The sequence below is a fragment of the Monopterus albus genome, unplaced genomic scaffold, assembly GCF_001952655.1.
Source record: "Monopterus albus unplaced genomic scaffold, M_albus_1.0 scaffold26.1, whole genome shotgun sequence".
Lineage (NCBI taxonomy): Eukaryota > Metazoa > Chordata > Actinopteri > Synbranchiformes > Synbranchidae > Monopterus > Monopterus albus.
In genome coordinates this window covers 1,211,775-1,229,610 of record NW_018127906.1, presented here as the reverse complement: position 1 = coordinate 1,229,610, position 17,836 = coordinate 1,211,775, and the positions used below count along the sequence as shown (strand labels likewise).

General features: G+C 44.5%; 2 protein-coding genes across 3 annotated transcripts in view; both read left to right on the top strand.

Moving 5' to 3' along the window:
• Positions 1 to 21: 21 nt before the first annotated feature.
• Positions 22 to 12,746, top strand: LOC109957318 (nucleus accumbens-associated protein 2-like). Of its 2 annotated transcripts, none has more exons than XM_020595102.1 (8): positions 22 to 250; positions 4,960 to 5,777; positions 7,550 to 7,770; positions 8,535 to 8,794; positions 9,076 to 9,252; positions 9,485 to 9,590; positions 10,792 to 10,889; positions 11,420 to 12,746. In XM_020595102.1, exons 2-8 carry the CDS (start codon positions 5,325 to 5,327, stop codon positions 12,055 to 12,057), a joined length of 1,953 nt encoding a protein of 650 aa, XP_020450758.1. In that variant the 5' UTR covers positions 22 to 250; positions 4,960 to 5,324; the 3' UTR covers positions 12,058 to 12,746. The 2 variants fall into 2 exon arrangements, with proteins under 2 accessions (XP_020450758.1, XP_020450757.1); XM_020595101.1 differs by having other exon boundaries at positions 8,535 to 8,809.
• Positions 12,747 to 14,380: 1,634 nt separating this feature from the next.
• The window catches only part of LOC109957317 (bromodomain-containing protein 3-like), a 15,837-nt gene continuing 12,381 nt past the window's right edge, over positions 14,381 to 17,836 (top strand). Inside the window, 1 exon segment of the mRNA XM_020595100.1 lies at positions 14,381 to 14,521. The gene's annotated coding sequence lies outside the window, so the exon portion shown is untranslated.

Here is a 17,836-nt window from a genome sequence, read left to right as displayed (position 1 = left end):
TCTCGTCCTCTGCAGGGCAGTTAGCCGCATTAGCTCCCTCGCTGTCCTCAAATGACTCCTCCTCCTCCTCCTCCTCTTCCTCGGCTGTCTGCTGTGTCTCTGTCTCCCCCTCCCCCTCCTCACCCCCCTCTTGTGACACACCAGACGATGCGTTGACTGAGCGGAGGAGAAGAAGAAGAAAACCTCTCCCAGCCAGCGTCCTGCCTGCTGCATGGAGGAGAAGCCAAGGAGGAAGAGGAGCAGAGAGGAGGTGAGGAGCTGCCTGTCTGTCTGACATCCTCCCTTAACTATGGCTGTACTGTCTGTCTGTCTGTCCTGTCTATGCACTCTGAAACTGTTCTGTTCTGTCTCTTTTTAACCCGTCTGTCTACCTGTCTCTCTCTGTCTGCCCCTGTTGTCTTCCTGACACCTGTCTCTCCCTCAGCCTATCTGTCTGCTCACACTGTATGTCTCTCTGCTGCAGCTGTACTGTAAACAATAATAACACTGAACTCTGAAACAGACTGAACTCACCTGTACTCTGCTGGACTCTACTGGACTCTACTTTACTCTGTTCCCCTGTACTAGGCAACTAGACTCTGCTAGTCTGTACTGTACAGGACTGGACTGGACTATACTACACTCTGATGTACTTCTCAGGACTCTACTTGTCCCCACTGGGCTCTAGTGGACTGTAATGAACTATACTGGGCTCTGCTGTGGTGTACATCAGGTCAGATTCATGATCAGTGTCTCAACTGTCTGAAGCTGTATCTCTGTCGCTGTGGGTGTGGCTCTGTAGCTGTGACTAGTTGTGGGTGGTGGCTCTGTAGATGTGGGTGTGGTGCTGTAGCTGTAACTAGTTGTGGATGGGGCTCTGTAGCTGTGACTAGTTGTCGGTGGGGCTCTGTAGCTGTAGGTGTGGCTCCGTAGCTGTGACTAGTTGTGGGTGGGGCTCTGTAGCTGTGGGTGTGGCTCTGTAGCTGTGACTAGTTGTGGGTGGGGCTCTGTAGCTTGTCCACAACTAGGCATAGGCGTTGACATGTACCCACGGGGTTTATGCATAGACATAAGTTACTGATAGTCCCAGACGGTTCAATGCACACACCTCCCAAATCTCAACTTTGTGTGACGCTGCGTGTCCTGCACGCCCATCGGTTGATTGGACTCTGACTCTGACGTAGCTGCCTGCTAGCAATTACTCACATTACCTCAAAGCAAATTGGCATCACTTGGCCTGATTGACCACCACCTTCTCCAAACCTTTACCAGTGCTGGTTACTTTCTCTCTTGAAAAACAATGCTTGATAAAGTGCCATAATACCAGTTGTAGGACGAAAATAGGACAAAATCTCTACTGTTTCCATTTCCAGGCTTCTTCTTTTTTTCTGTGCTTTGCTGTTTGAGCCCCCCCTCATTAGAACATTAATGTTCTCACAAATATAAATGCAACAGCTATGCAACCACCTCTGAATGACTGACGCCTGTGTTCCCACAGTGCAGTGAGGCACAAGTCCAGATCTGGCTCTAGGCGGGGTTATCTTATGTGGGAGGCGACTGCTCTACCCACCACACCATGGTCGCCTCCCAACCAGAAGGTTAAAGGTTCGAATCTCTGTGCCTCCAGTCCACGTGTTGAAGTGTCCTTGGGCAAGACACTGAACCCCCCTCGTTGCCCCCGATGGTTGGAGCTGTCGGTTGAGGTGGCGCCACAGATGGCTGCCATTGGTTCTGTATCGGAAACAAATTCCTTGTGTGTAACATACTTGGCCAATAAAGGTGATTATCCTTACCCTTATGGCGTCTGCCTCAAGGAGGTGGAGGAAGTTTCTGCTGAGACCTGAAGTATCCAGATGTGAATCCTGAGCCACAGACTGAGGTGGGCTCCTCGTGTTCAATGCCTTATTGCTAAACAACACAAACACACACACATCCTTGGAAATGTAGAATATTGGGAACTACCCAGTATGGCATGCAGATCATGCTGGGCCTTGACCCGGTATCTCTGCTGCTTCCTAATATGAACATTGTTAATGTACATCATGGAAAACACGTCTCCACGTTGTGTGAAAGACGAGTGGTTTTATCTTGCTGTGAGTCCACGTTTTTTGCAGAAGAACGCCGGTCGTCCTGACTGTTCATTTTAACAGTGTGTGGAAACCCGTTGCCGACTGTGTGAATGTGATAGCATCTGAGCTTTTCTGTGAAGCTGCAGTGAGGAAATGTTTGACACGTGTCTTTTCCTTACTGTCTGAGTTAAACACTGTTTAATGCTTCACATAGTCTTTTTTAAATGCTGAACTCCCACCAAACAAATCTGAGGGGTCGTCACATGATTCATAGAGAGGACAGAAGAGGAAACACAGTTCGGATTCAGTGAACTTTTTAAAAACATTGAATTTTTGTGACATTTTGGATAAATACAGCTTCTTCAATTAAACCATGTGAAACGTTCAAGGGGAAGTTGCTCTTTAGTGGAGCTGCTAACTAGACATGCGACACTGGACCCCAACTACACGTTGTCCTATCTGTGGAAACTGCTGATTTAAAACATAAGGCCAGTGATTTCCTCTGTGTTGCTCCCCCCCAACCCCGTCCAGAGACCAGCAAAACCAGTGAATGTGGTGTCCTCACCATGATGTGAGTCCAGACCCTGGTCAGCTCATTGCTCTGTGCTGTAGACCTCCACTGTTGTCCACCAGCTATATAAACCCACATTAGGATGAGGACGCCAAATTCATTGCTGCTTTCAGTCTCTGGATGCGATCTATGCAAAATAATAAAACCATTCAAGCTTATGGCAGCATCCTTGATATTCACTTGAGTAGTGAGGTGCAACTGGAAACCAGCTTGTCTCAATTCATAGTTGGTATTATGAGCTTCTGAAGCTGGTTTATGATCAGCTGTTTATTGTTTATTCACTTGAGAGATTCACAAGATACTAATCTGCTGACATTGATTAGTTTCCCCCCAAATTTAAAATGTGTTTAACAGCGTCCTGACTATGTGGAACCTCATGCACTAGGGACACAAACTGTATTTAAAGTGGCTCCATCACGTCCAAGAAAGTCAGGATCCCAGGTTCACTTTGAACTTAAATAAATGTGAAATCTTAGTAACTTAAATGTAGTTGTTTTGTGACAGATGTCAGTGATGTCCTTGGACCTTTTCATGTAACTGCAGTAATGACTGAAGACATTGTGGTATCCAATGATTTAACAGCAGTGAACAGGATATCTATAATCCTTTAGTGTAGGGGAAACAAAGAAGTCCTGTTTTAATTTTATAATGATAAGCATAATAATTACTATTATTATTAGTCATATCAATACAAACACAGAGTCAGAATGCTTCAGAGGGTCAGGTTGTATGATCTGGATGTGTCTGCAAAACAACTGAGTCACAAATATTTTCAAAAAGTGTTTAATCAGAATCAGCTTTATTGGCCAGGTGTGTTGGACACACGAGGAATTTGACTCTGGTACAGCAGCTCTCAATGTGCACGTACATGTAAACAAGCAAGGTTTAAGTGTAAAATGTTTCAGGGGACTGAACACGTATGGCATTATTCCCGTAAGTTGGGATTTACTATACATTATGCATCTCTGGCTTTAGTAAAACAGAAGTCACAAGCCAAAAGAACAAGAAAAGGTACGGGCCCAGTACAGGCTTTGTGGGACTCCACATGTAACCTTCATACATTCACATTTACTGCCAGAAAACTGCATTACGTTACTGAACCTTTCCTCAGCTCATTTCTGGTTCAGGTGTCAGCTGGGTTCGACGTCCCTGTCGCCATCATGATGTGACCTAACAGCTGATGTAGTTTAGCCATCTGTCTCCTCATCAGACAAGTGCAACTCAGTAAGCACGTCCTCTACAAACAGCAGCCACATGTAGAAACTGTGGATCCTGCACCACTAAACTGTTGACCTCCTCACTTCACGCTGTGACGCTGCCGTAGAGCCGAGACACGTTAGCTTCAGACTGGAGGCTGCATTTGTACAGTTTGTCCCAACCAGGCTTCTGTAGTTCATGTTGTCACTTCGCGAAACAGTACGGGAGGGGCAGAGAGCGGGATGGAGCGGTTTGTGGAGTCAGTCTGGTTGGAGTCTCAGTAGAGCATCTGGGCTGAAGAGACGTTAGAGAGAGCAGCTTTAATTATATTTATTTTTTTCCAAAACCAGGAGCTAAAAAGTAACATAGTTATTTTTTGACATGGACACTGACCGGAGTCAGCATACAGTGACAACGACACAGGGAGACGATCAGAAGGTGTTGCCTCATGACCTCAGGCACTACCTCTTCCAAAGAAGCACATGAAAAACAATGCACATGTGAAGTATGTTTGTACATGTCATGTTTTCACATGTGAACTGATCACATGACATGTGCTGCACGTGATATTGAATGTTACCTAAGATTTTTTAATATGTGAAGTAATGTTCCATGTGTGAAAAACATGTTAAACAGCAAAACAAGCATCACTTACTACGTTGTTCCAGAGCTTTCAACCATGTCACATAGTCATGGAATTGAGTCTGGGAAAGATGAAGATTAATTTTATATTCTCCTTTTTGCTTCATGTGTCAAAGTTTATCACATTATCACACATTTTAAATAGCTTTATTATTAAATGTGATCATCTTTTAGTTATATTTCACAGTATAAATTCCCATGTTTTGCAGGTAATATGTCATCAGTATCATGAGAATGGTAAATGAGAAAATTCATACAAATCAAGGAATAGTCAAGAAAGTTGCAGTGATGTTACACTCACCTAATAATGTTACATATTATCATTTTTGTCTGCACAGACATTTTTGGACCTGATGTTTTCTTCACTTACAGTTTTAGTTTGTTTTTCATATTTTTGCAAAGTTGTGACTGAATCATCAGAAGAGACGTGTCAGAGAAGGAGGAAAGACGAGTAGACGTGTCAGAGTCTCAGATGTGCTGTTTCCTCACTTTGTTCTGCAGGTGAACCAGAAGCTGTGACACTGCTGAGAACCTCTGTTCCTCTCCACGTTCTAGCTGTTTCCCTGTGCAGAGTTGACCCTAATTGTGATGATCTACAGCCTTCTCCCTATTGCGCTCTGACTCCTCGCACCTGACCACCTCCTCCCCCCTCTGCCCTGACCTCTGACCTCACTACCTCTTCCACAGCAGCGTTATGGATCTGAAACATTTTGGAGGAGATATCTGCAGAATGCCTGACACTTAAACACTCACCTCTTCCTCTGTCAGTCTAACTCTGGCTGGTCAGCACCACCTCCTCTCTGCCGGCTAGTCCAAACCCTCAGTTACTTCCTGCCCTGTCTTCCTCTGCGCCTCCAGCCTCCACCATGTCGGAGGGGCTGCTGCAGGTGGAGATCCCGGACTTTGGCAGCAGTGTGTTGGGCAGCTTGAACGAGCAGCGGCTGCTCGGTCACTACTGCGATGTCTCCATCCTTGTGCAGGGTCAGGCCTTCAAGGCCCACCGGGCCGTCCTTGCTGCCTCTTCCCTCTACTTCAGAGACCTGTTCAGCTCTGCGGCTGACTCCTCCTCATCCTCTTCCTCGTCCACCTCCTCCTCCTCCCAGGCTGTGTTTGAGCTGCCATCGTCTGTGACGCCAACATGTTTCCAGCAGATTCTGTCATTCTGCTACACAGGACGCCTCAGCATGGCTGCCAGTGAGCAGCTGGTACTCATGTACACCGCTGGGTACCTTCAGATCCAGAACATCGTGGAGCGAGGCATGGAGCTGATGATGATGAAGGCCTCCTCCTCCTCCTCACCTCTCTGCTGTGACTCACAGGTGGGTTTGACCACAGCTACAGAGGCTAAGTTAGTCCAGGTAGACCAAAACCTACCCTCCAGTGTGTGACTGAGGTAATGTGTGCGACCAAATACCTGTATATTAACATTAGATCAGAAAACCAACGGTCTTGTGCTGCGTTCCCTGTTTATAGATGCAGTATTTGCCCCTCCCACTGAAACTGGTGCTGTACTTTAGGACTATGGCTCTTGTTACCATTGCTAACTCTGAGAGACGAGGCAGTCCAAGTAACTTCAAAACAGTGCTGATTTATTCAAAGGATCACAGGTAAAATTAACATTACACGCTCAGGTATCTTGCACCTCCAAACTGCTCCCAGGCAGATGTAAGATGAAAGACCCTGACCCCACCAGGCCTATACATTATATCACCTCGGTTGGGCTAGCCCCATTCTACACAGAAACGTCAACCGAGACGTCTCTCTTACCAGCTTTGCAGCTGACCATAGCAGTAGTCAAAACATGAAGTAAATCAATGTGCATGTGTGTGTGTCTGTTGATTAAGTGGTGTGTAGCTAAAAACATTCTCACACGACCTCTAGTACATGTCGTGACTTAAACATAAGAACATATTATGGCTAAGGCTACAGTTATACACGTCGTAATAATAATATTAAACACCCTGTCTGCTGACAGTCATCAACTCTTCTCTCTAGTATCCTTGACCAGATGTACCCTGTAGAAACTCATAAGCATGTCTAAGCATTTAACAGTCTAACTAGACATCCTATCTCCACTAAACATTTCTAATACATAAAGTATCTATCCAATTTCTATCTGACTAAAAATACCTAACAGTACTAAATGTTACAAAGTTAATGTTGCTGGCAGTAGATTGCTATGTTTAAAAGGCTCAGTGCTTTTGTAACAAACTCGGTAGTTGCCTTTGCCCTAGTGAGTAGTCTGTCTTTGTCTGGAGGCATTGTAAACTTTAGTTAATTCAGGAACACGAGATTATTCTTTCATTCAAACAGTGGCCAGCAGTGATTGGTTGTGCCCACAAATGTCAGTGTAGCGTGGGTCAAAGTGCGCTTTCCTGTTGTTTGGGGAAACATATATAGTAAATATTCATTGCTACTGATTGATAAAAGAACAAACATTTCGACAGCACAATGATGAGGTTTTTCTTTTAGTTCATGGGTGTAACAACATCAACATCATGTTTTGTGTGATTTCATTCATTTATGTTAAGACAAGACGTTCATGCCAAACTTTTGCTAGCAACAACAAAGTTATAGGTTTGGCTTTGCTCCAAGGTCAAAAAGCTGGTCTGTCGAGGGAGTTAGTTAAAATCCACGTTAGTCCAAGCTGAATGTCCTGTATGAGGTTTTCATATTTACTTCAATAATAACCAGAGCATCTAATGGACGTTAGAGGAACTGCACCGCCACATGTTTTAATCTGAGGCTTCTGATTGGTCAGAACCATCTCTGGCCACACCCCAACCAGTGAGGTCACAGTTGGTGTCTTTTGCTTATCTTTTACAGTGTAACAAGATGCTGTAACCAGCATGTCTTTGTCTAAAGAGCCCAGTTTCTTCATGATTATAACTATTCATTATCAATGAAAGTAGTAAACTATGAAAATGTGTTTTAGTACAGTATGTAGCATTTACTTTAATGCATATTATTTTTAATGTTGTTACTGTTTTCTCCTCTATAAAGCACTTTGAATTGCCTTTGTGTATGAAATGTGCTTGATAAATAAAGTTACCTTGCCTTAACTCAATGTAAACATACTGTTGTATTACAGACAACTTCAGCAGACGAGCTTGGGGGTTTTGATGCCGTGATGGTCCAGCAGCAGCAGCAAGGCGCCCCCCAGCTACAGGAGGCTAGTCCGGACCAGCCGACTCTGAGCCCCGAGGAGCTGCTGCTAGCTGTTAGCAGGATCAAACAGGAGAGGGCCGACACGCCTCCCGCTGAGGAGAATGGAGGAGCAGCAGCAGGAGAAGGAGGAGGAGAGGAGCCCAGGTGAGAACAAACAGGACTTCAAATCTCTGGGATCTCTTCAGTGTCCTGGTGGCCTTGAGCAGTGGTTCCCAACCTTTTGTCTTGTGGCTCCTGAAAGGATAAGGCCGGTCATTTTCTCTCTGAACAGTATGTTCACTGTTAATGTCGCTCAGTCCTGGATCAGCTTGTGCGTCTATGCCACAGACCTCCACTGCTGCTCGACAACAATAGAACCACACCAGTGAGACCCACTGCCGCACTGGGTGATGCATCTCCTCTGTGAAACACAAGACCCAGATATTTGTTAAGGAAGTCCAGAGACCTCGTGCCTGGGCCCTGAACTCTTGTTCCTTCAGATGCTGTAAAAAGTTCCGGACCTTTGGGGCAACGTTCTTAACAAATATCGGGGTCTGGTGTTTCACAGAGAGGAGACGCGTCACCCAGTGCGTTAACAGTGAGTAGAGGCAGCTTGCTGTCGGTCTCAGTCTCTGCATGGGGACTGTTGAACACACTGTTCATAGAGAAACATGCTGACCTCATGATCGCTGTGACAAAACAGTAGTTGGCACCCTGATACTTTTTCAGTTGTAAAACTATTCTAAACATCTGCACAGTGTTTTGGCCTCTGATAAACTTGTTTTAACATAGGGCTGCTTTTGGTCCATCCACACACCAGCTCCCTTAGAGCTCTGAGGCAAAGTCACTCCTTATAGAGCAACCAGGGTGTTTTCACAGACTGCTGTTACTGCTACAACACAGGAGCCTCCTCCTTGTTCTGTCCTCAGAGTGGATGTTGCCGGAGACCTCCAGACCTCCAGGAGCAGTGCTCTGTGCTACCTGGGTGCAGGTGGAGGTTTGGTTCCAGGGCTGCAGTCCTACCTGCTGGGAGGTGGGGGGCGTTCCAGTCCAGGTGGATCCAGCCTCCCTACGGACTCTCCTCCATCTCACCCCCCCACTGAGGAAGAGCTGGAGGAGGATTACTACAGCAGTGCTGTCCACCCTGGACTCTACCAGCACATCTACGGACATCCTGGAAGCCACTACAGTAAGCTGCATCATGGTATGATCCCAAAATGTTGACCAGCCCAGTATGAAAATCCTTTAAAGACAAAAACCTGATTGGTGATCCATTCATAAGCTGAACCAGGGTTTGGACTCACACACATTACAGTGAGGACACCACGTTCACTGGTGCTGCTAGTCTCTGGGCAGGGTTGGTGGGGAGTAGCACACAGAATCACCAGCCGTGTCCATTAATTTTATATTTTTGTCATTGTGCCGCCTGTTGCTGACACCCCCTTCTCTTTCTGTTTCTTAATGGCCCAGTCCAAGAGAAGATGGAGATGTTGCCCCTCCCACTGACTAATGAACGTCGGCCCTGTGTTCTGGTTGGTCGAGACAACATGGCTTTACCTGCCAGTCTGATCAGTCAGATCGGGTACCGCTGCCACCCGTCGCTCTACACTGAGGGTGACCCGGGGGAGAAGGTGGAGCTAGTGGCAGGTAGGACAGTGGAACACCTGTGTGGCTGGGAGCCCGTTTGGACATGATGTGCAGGGCAAACCTTACACTCAAATAAAAAGGTGGAATTTAGACACAGCTCTTTCTGTTCTTAAGATGTAATGTGTCGTCATGGTAACAGGATTATGAGGAAGGTCACTGAACATAAAACTGTCTGGAAGAGCTGAGAAAGAGATGAGTTATATAAACCAAAGTCTGACATTTGTGTGTTCAGGTTCAGGTGTGTTCATGACACGAGGCCAGCTGATGAACTGTCACCTGTGTGCCGGAGTAAAACACAAGGTGCTGCTCAGAAGACTGCTGGCTACGTTCTTCGACAGGTCAGTCTACACAGAGATCCAGGAGCAGGGTAGCTTGGCTTAGCATATAGACTGGAAGCATGTGTAACTCGGAAACGGACAGGCCGTACAATGCATACATCGGTATGGTATCCTTTTAAAACCTTTGCTTTTGTTTTTATAAGTCTCTGCAAAGGATAAAAGATAACAGAAAACAATGCATCCATTTTTCTATTTACTTGAAACCAATGTACATTTCTGTTCATATATGAAAATTATATGGCTCTAGTTTTGTTTGCATCCAAAATGGATATACATCAGTGTTTTTATATATATGCAATTGTTATACATCCATTTTGTGCACATCTGGAAAAAGCACATGGCCATTTCTGCGTGTAATACACCCAAAACTGATACATGTTCATATTTGTACACATCCAAAAACTATATAAATCCATTTTAGTACATGTTGGAAACTGATTGATTACATGTAATATATATTCCATACATACCGGCAACAGTAAACATGGAGGAGAGCGACGACAGTGACGGGGTCAATGGAGAGACCAGGATGCTTCACATGTGGTGGACGTTTATGGAGAAGCTTCTGATCAGGTCAAACTGGGAGGAACATATCATAACCCAGCGGTTTGGGAGGGAACTGGGTCATTTGACTGTCACACACACGACCTGGTTGATATTTTTGTGCGCACATGGCTCACATTTCAGTTACATCTGTGCATGTGTGGCAGTTTAGGAGCTCAGCGGTGTTCACACCGGAGCTGGGTACACGGCACTGACACACACGGATGGGAAGCTGCAACACACACTGATCAGGACTGACACAGTCATCACATAACATGGTGTGATGTCACCAGGCACAGTGTGACATCATCAGACATGGTGTGACATCATCGAACACCATGTGACATCGCCAAACATGGTGTGACATCATCAGACACTGTGTGACATCACCAGGCATGGTGTGACATCATTGGACATTGTGTGACATCACCAGACATGGTGTGACATCATTGAACACTGTGTGACATGACCAGACACAGTGTGATATCAGGCAGTGTTAAATGTTCCAGAATGTTCCTCCAGTGAGCAGTGGCCTCCTTCAGCATCCAGCTGCTGCTTTACATAACTGCTCTGTCACATTGTCTCAGAGAGAGAGAGGCAGAGTGAGCTAATCTAAAGCTCTGTATAGGTGCTGATTGGATTGTTATGGTTTCCATAGAAACACTCTGGCCAATAGCTGTGGGACAGGGATCCGCTCCTCCACCAATGATCCAAGCCGAAAGCCTTTGGACAACCGGGTGCTAAACACTGTCAAACGTAAGATATACACACACACACACACACACACACACACACACACACACACACACACACACACACACATATAGGCCTACATATACAGTACATACACATGTTGGTCTTTATATAGTTGTGAGGACTGGCAAACTGCCTTTACAGTGGATTCAAACATTTTGCCACACAGCCATAGAGAGAGAGATGCATGTTGTTGATGTTTTCCTAAATATTTGTGTGAACCCTCACTGACATGATGCATCCCCTCACCCCTAACACCTAACCCTGGTTCTAAGATGAACCATAAAACCAGGTGTGAATCCTCAAACAGCCCTTTGAAGGTGTGAGGACTGGACAACATGTCCTCACAGCTATAGGAAGATATGCGCATGTTCAGGAAACACATACTGAGACATTTGTTTCTTCATTCTCCACCTTGCACCTGTCTACCCTCCTCCTTCTCACCTTTCTCCTTCCCCTTCATTCTCCACCTGCTCCTTGTCCTCTTCCTCCTCTCTCTCCTGTCTCTCCCTCCTCCTCCTGCTCCTCCTCAGTCTACTGTCAGAACTTTGCTCCTAACTTTAAGGAGAGTGAGATGAACGTGATCGCTGCTGACATGTGCACCAACGCTCGCAGAGTCCGGAAACGTTGGCTCCCAAAGATCCAGTCGCTTCTCCCTGATGGTCTCCCTGCCTCCACGACCTCCCACCCCCGCAAGGCTAAGAGGGGAGGAGGAACCGGAGGAGGAGGAGGCCAGGGAGGAGAGGCAGCTGTGCAGCCCAGTGGCAGCCCCTTTGAGCTGGACCTGCGGCAGCTCAGTGCCTCCTACCTCGGCCTGGAGGCTTCGCTGTATACAGAGAGGCGAGAGAGGGAGGCTGCGGGGGGAAGGGAGCGGGAGGAGGCGGCGCAGGCCGCCCTCCTGCCTCACCTGCAGTTTGCCGGGCCTCGTGGAGGAGGAGGAGGAGGAGGAGGCAGGGGGCAGTTGGAGGAGGGGCTGATGGGAGGCGAGGCTGATGAGGGAGGTAGGCTACAGACTGAACAACCCCAAGATCTCCCCCTTTCCCTGTCCTCCTCCTCCTCTTCCTCTTCCTCCTCACACCCCTCCCCTCAGCCTGCAGAGCCCGCCCCTCCTCATCGGGGATTGGCTGACAGAGAAGAAAGGGGGGCGGAGCCTCTGGAAGACAGCCAATAAGCTTTTTATTGCATCTGCCTACCTGTATGTAAATAACACAATAGCTACCTGTCCCCCACCTGTCTGTCCTCCTGTCTACCTGTCTGTTGACTTGTCTCTACCTGTCTGTCCCCCACCTGACTGTTGATTTGTCTCTACCTGTCTGTCTGTCCCCCACCTGTCTGTCCTCCTGTCTACCTGTCTGTTGACCTGTCTCTACCTGTCTGTCCTACTGTCTACCTGTCTGTCTGTCCCCCACCTGTCTTTTTCCCTACCTCACTATTTGTCCACCTGCCTACCTCTTTGCCCCCAGTCTGTCGACTCCCGTAACTGTCTGTCTACCTACCCGTCTTCCTGTCTACCTGTCTGTCTGCTCGGCTCTGCTGCATGTTAACAGCCTCTTGCAGTCCAGCACACAGGCCCATAGCAACAGGACTGATGATGATGATGATGATATTAATATTCACTCTGATAATGACAATAAAGGTTCTTGATAATCAGATCACAGCTGTTTCTGTTTGATCTGAACTCAAACAAAAAACTTTATCCATCTCATCAAATCCACGATCACGGGCAGGTTATAGGTCTCCTCCCTCCTACATGAGACCCCCAGACAGACGCAGTCACATCATTTCTAATCATTGTGTGTCTCTTTGTGGTCTCTTTGGTCGTTGTATTGTCATTTTTTTCCTCTTTGTTTTAATTTTGTGTCGTTTATGGTCATTTTTCATCTCTTTATGGTTGTTTTGTGTCTCTTTGTTTTTGTCTTTTAACTGAGCTCAATGACTTTCATACTAGTAATAAGTTACTTCAAACAGGGGCACAGGCCTTAGGGCCCCCTGACCTCTCAGGCTCCTGGGCCTGTCCTGGGTACACCCATCCAGTAATCCATCCATGATCATAGGTATTTATGGGCCACTTGTTTTCTGAGTATTTTAATGACTCCATGATGTTTCCTGCACTGTTGCTGTCAGAATAAACTTTACACTTGTAGCTGCTCAGGCTCTCAGAACAGAAAAATCAGGGGTTTGTTTAATAAGATTATGACTGTTGTGAACGTGTAGGGGATGCGACAGGACTTAAAACTGTTTTCATTTAAATATAGGATAGTTGTCCTTTCTTCCAGACTGATTTTCAGGACAAAAATAAGGAAAGGTCAGATAATGTCCAAAAAAGTAAAGCAAAGATTCATTATGCAGACTTCCTGTATTCTTTTATCTGATGCTTTAGCATCATGAACAAACCCAGTAAGCAGATGATCAATGTTTACACATATGGAGAGATATTTTCAGTCTGTCTGTGCTAATGTGTAGCAAAAATATGACTTTTAATGTTTATATGGGAAAACATAGGCTACTTATATGTTTTGGAATACATACAAACTGTGCATTATATACCCATATATTCAACATTAAAATGTATTGTATTTAACATAAACAGTATACCCTATATATAACTGGATAATTGCATTGAGATCAAGATTGTTTTTACAAGAGGTCTACCTACAGCAGTGAGAAGAAATGTCCATACCTACAAATAATTTCATTATCATCCCTGGCTTATTACATGTACTTCTTTTTTAATCAAAATAAATACATTCAGCTTTATGTTGTTAGAAATATATGCACACATAGGTAATTGTGCAGGGGGGAAATAAGAAATGCATATTTGGCAATTTTTATTTGTATTAGTTTGTATGTTTACCGGACTGGAATCTTCTATCCAGACAATCAAGTTGTATTCTATTGTAATTCTATTCTGTTTCATCCCGAGCCTTGATGTTATCTCTGTGTTGTTCTGCAAGTGTTTCTTCATCATATATCTTAAACTAAATGTATTTACTATAACATAACTTTATCATTCTTAAAACAGTGTTTATCCTAACATTCTGATTTGTAATAAAAGTAGATTTTCATTATTATTTACAAGTGGGGACTTCTAGACAAAGAGAAAATAAAACAAGAAAGAAATTACAAAAATCTTAGCTTTATATCACAGAATATTCGAGTTCAAATATAGTACTTTTTTAGTAATTAGAAAAAACATACTTTAAGGCTTTAAACTGTTATTGTATCAATTTAAAGGCGCTATTACAGAACGCAGCAGGCCAATGCTGCCGCACTGCATGCTGGGAAACGTATTTCCAGCTCTGGCGCTGTTCAGAACTCTTATCAGCCAATCACAGCAGCCCAGTTATTGTCTCAGCCAGTAACTGCACTCCAACGACCTCACCGACCAATCACAACGCTTCTCATCCAACAGCAACAAATCATAGCACTCCAAACATCATGCAGCTAATCACATTAACCCAACCATCCGTCCAGCCAATCCGATTATAACAACATGTATGATGCTGTACGTCATTGCGCCTGCGCATACGATAGACAGCTGAAAACTCATCTATTATGCTACTTGGCTAAATAAAAATCTTCCAGAAATCTGCTCGGAGGTCGCCGCTGGACACACCGGAGGACTCAAACGCAAAGTAAACATGTCTCTCTGACCGCTAGCGGGGAGATTAGCGGGTAAAAGGAGCGGAGGGTTGATCATGAAGGTGTCGGTGTGTCAGAGCCTGTTTTGGCCGCTCGGCGCCTTCAGACAAAGCTCAGCTAACAGGCTAATTGCTATTAGCTAGCCAAACACTGAGCGATAACATCTGCAAAGACTGACTACTTAAACAAATTAATTCGCTCCATCTGCGATTCATAAGCGAACATATGTGGAGATATCTCCTTTCACGCGCGCTCACATATCTTCACGACTGCTGTGAACAGCATTAATGACAATTTACATCTTTGTAAGTAGACTAGCTCGGTTAGCTAGTGACCTAGCTGATATTTTGCTTTGGCTTGCCCGCCATCTTTTTGAAGTAAGATAAATGGGATGTTTCGTTAGCCTGCAAAACAGTCACATCGAAGCAGCTGCTACAGTTGAAGTGGGATTTTAGATGTAAACGATGAGTAAACGACCTAGTAAGCGTGTCTAATGGTGGATAGAGCTGCCGGTGACTGGATTTGTGCAGTTTGTTGGTATGTTAGCGGTTAGCTCGCTCACTAGCCGCTGAGCCGCAGCAGCATGCAGACAGGTAACGTTAGTGCGAGCAGCAGCCGGACTCCAGCATCTGTTGATCCCCGCAGGACTTCAGAGACCCGAAGTGTTTAGACAGCGTGTAATCTTTGTTGTCTGGCAGGCAGGTAGGAGGCTGGTTTAACTGTTACTGTAGCTGTGCTGGGAGTAAACACTGGGCTAACGACCTGTTTCATTCCGTTTCTGATCCCGGTGTTTAACACAGCTGCAGGAGGACGTGTGTACATGCAACAGTACAACACCACCCGTAACTATCACCTCAATAATAAACATGTAGTTGTGTTAATAGATTTCCGATAATTTCAGCACAAACTGGAACATGATCTTCATAACATCAGATGTTATGACAGGGCTAGTGTTTTGGATTGGATGTTCACAGAGTGTCTGTGAATCAGTGAACATGTAACTGTGAGCAACCTTTGTCCAAGTTATTTTGGGTGTAGGCCTGCAGCCAGCCTTTAATTTCATTATCAGCTGATCAGTTTATTATTCCTAAATCAGTTGATTAGGCTAGGTTGCTGAAAATACAAATGTCTATCCTCGTTTTCAGTGCAAGGTGATATTTTCAAATGTCTTGTGTTGTCCAAAATCAAAGATGTTCAGTTGGTACTGACAGAAATCAGAGAAGACCAGAAAATCATCACATTGAAAAGCTGGAGACGGAGACTGTCTCCAGCTTTTCAATGTCAGAACATTTAGCTAAATGATTCAGTTTTTGTGTTTACTAACTTAAGGTCAGACTCAGGAGAAATGTTTTTGATCCCAGTCATCAGAGTGATGAATCATCTTAATCTTTCCACTTGAAATGAAACCTAAAAAGCTTTGAAACATTTTATGTACAATAATTTGTGTATGTGACAGTATACAGTAGAACAATCAGCTGAAGTAGGGAAATGCCAAAGATGCAATTAGAAACAGCAGAGGAGTGGTGAGGTTTTTTTACATCGAAAACTCACAACCTCGGTTTGTGTTCTGGGTTATGTAAAAAGTAATATTGGCTGGTATGGTATGTATATATATATATATATTTTTTTTAAACCTCTCAAATATCTGCCTGTGAAGTCATGTATCAGTCAGTATGTGGGTGTCCTCTGTAGGTTTGTGGATGCTGGGGGTCCTGGTGTGTGTGTGTGTGTGGTGGGATCTGGTCTTGATCTGAGTTTGATTGAACTTGACAGGCCTGCATATTTTGTGTAGGTGATGCTGAGTGTTGGCATCCAACTGTACAGGATGTTTTGGACTGAATAAACTGTAAAGTTGGCAGGAGCAGGTGACCCCAGTGTTTGATAGTAACAAACTAGATAAACTGGTCAAACTGGGAGGTTTGAACTTGTTACTGACGACAAGTGAATTACACAGAAGGAGAAGCCTGGAAATAATAATTATGAACATAAATTCATATCTGTCATTAATGTCGAAATCAATGAGTCCATTAGGAGAGTGACATAAAGTTAACCAAGAAGAGTTTTGCTTATTGTATCAGAATTTAAGTTGGGAGTGAGCAGTACAGCTCTGTCACTGCACAAGGAGTTTTATAACGTTATCAGTGAAGCTGCAAAGATTGTTCGACTGACAGAAGATTAATGAAAATATGTTTAGAATCTTTTTTTCTCTCTTTTCCTCAGTGTCTAAATGTTCAGGTTATAGTTTCCTGAATGGCATATTTTGTTTCTTTATACAGCCTAATAGTGCAGATGTGCCTCGTGGGGATTTACAACATACAACCTCCTCTGTCCTTAGATCCTCATCTCAGATCAGGAAAACGCCCCCCCCAGAAAAGCCCTTTAACAGGAAAAAGCAGAGGATACCTGAGGACCAGCAGGAGAGGAGCGATCCCTCTACAGGACGGACACGAAGTAGATTTGTGTGTACAGAATAAATCAACATAGCGGATTTACAGTCTGGACATATTCTAGATGAATTATACATCAAGTGAATATTTTCTGGTTCCCCAGTAGACTCAGTATCTTCAGACCAAACCAGACTTTTCAAGAGTTGAGTTTTTCACCCGTTTTCATGATATTTTATAGACCTCACTACCAGTCGCTTAATCTGGAAAATAGTCTGCAGATGAATTGGTAATGGAAAGTAGTAGCTAGTTGCAGCTATGTGTATATTGCAATAAGCAATGTTTCTGTGAAAGGAGTTAAAATATTATGTAAGGATCAACCAGCCAATGTTTGTGCTTCATCTAGCAAGTTAAATACCTGCTAAGAAACCTCACCACATGGAGGCAAAATTTATATTGAAGTCCATCACTGCCAGAAATAATCCAGTATATTGTGAAGACCGGGGGTCTGGAACTGAGATTAGCCGAGAGCCACTGTTGTCTGAGGGTCACACTGTCACTTTGGTGACACACAAACCATCACGCGCTTCTAGTATGATATTGTCTATGCAGAGCCCCTCATGTATGTGGTGTACACTGTAAAGCTGCTGATCATGTTCCTGGAGAACAGCAGCGTTCTGCAGATTACAGGAAATTTATGATTAGTTTATTCTTCTTCTTCTTATCTCCTTGGATTCCTCGTGGAACAAAGGGCCTCGATTAGTTTATTAAACGTCTGATTATTTTCTCAGTGAACTGATCTGTTTGGTCTGTGAAAAGCCAGCAAATAAATTAAACAGGGTTAGGTGATAGTAAATGAACCAGCAAGATTTGCTAATTGTATCACAGTTAAAGTTTCTCATGTACTTTTATTACATGATACAA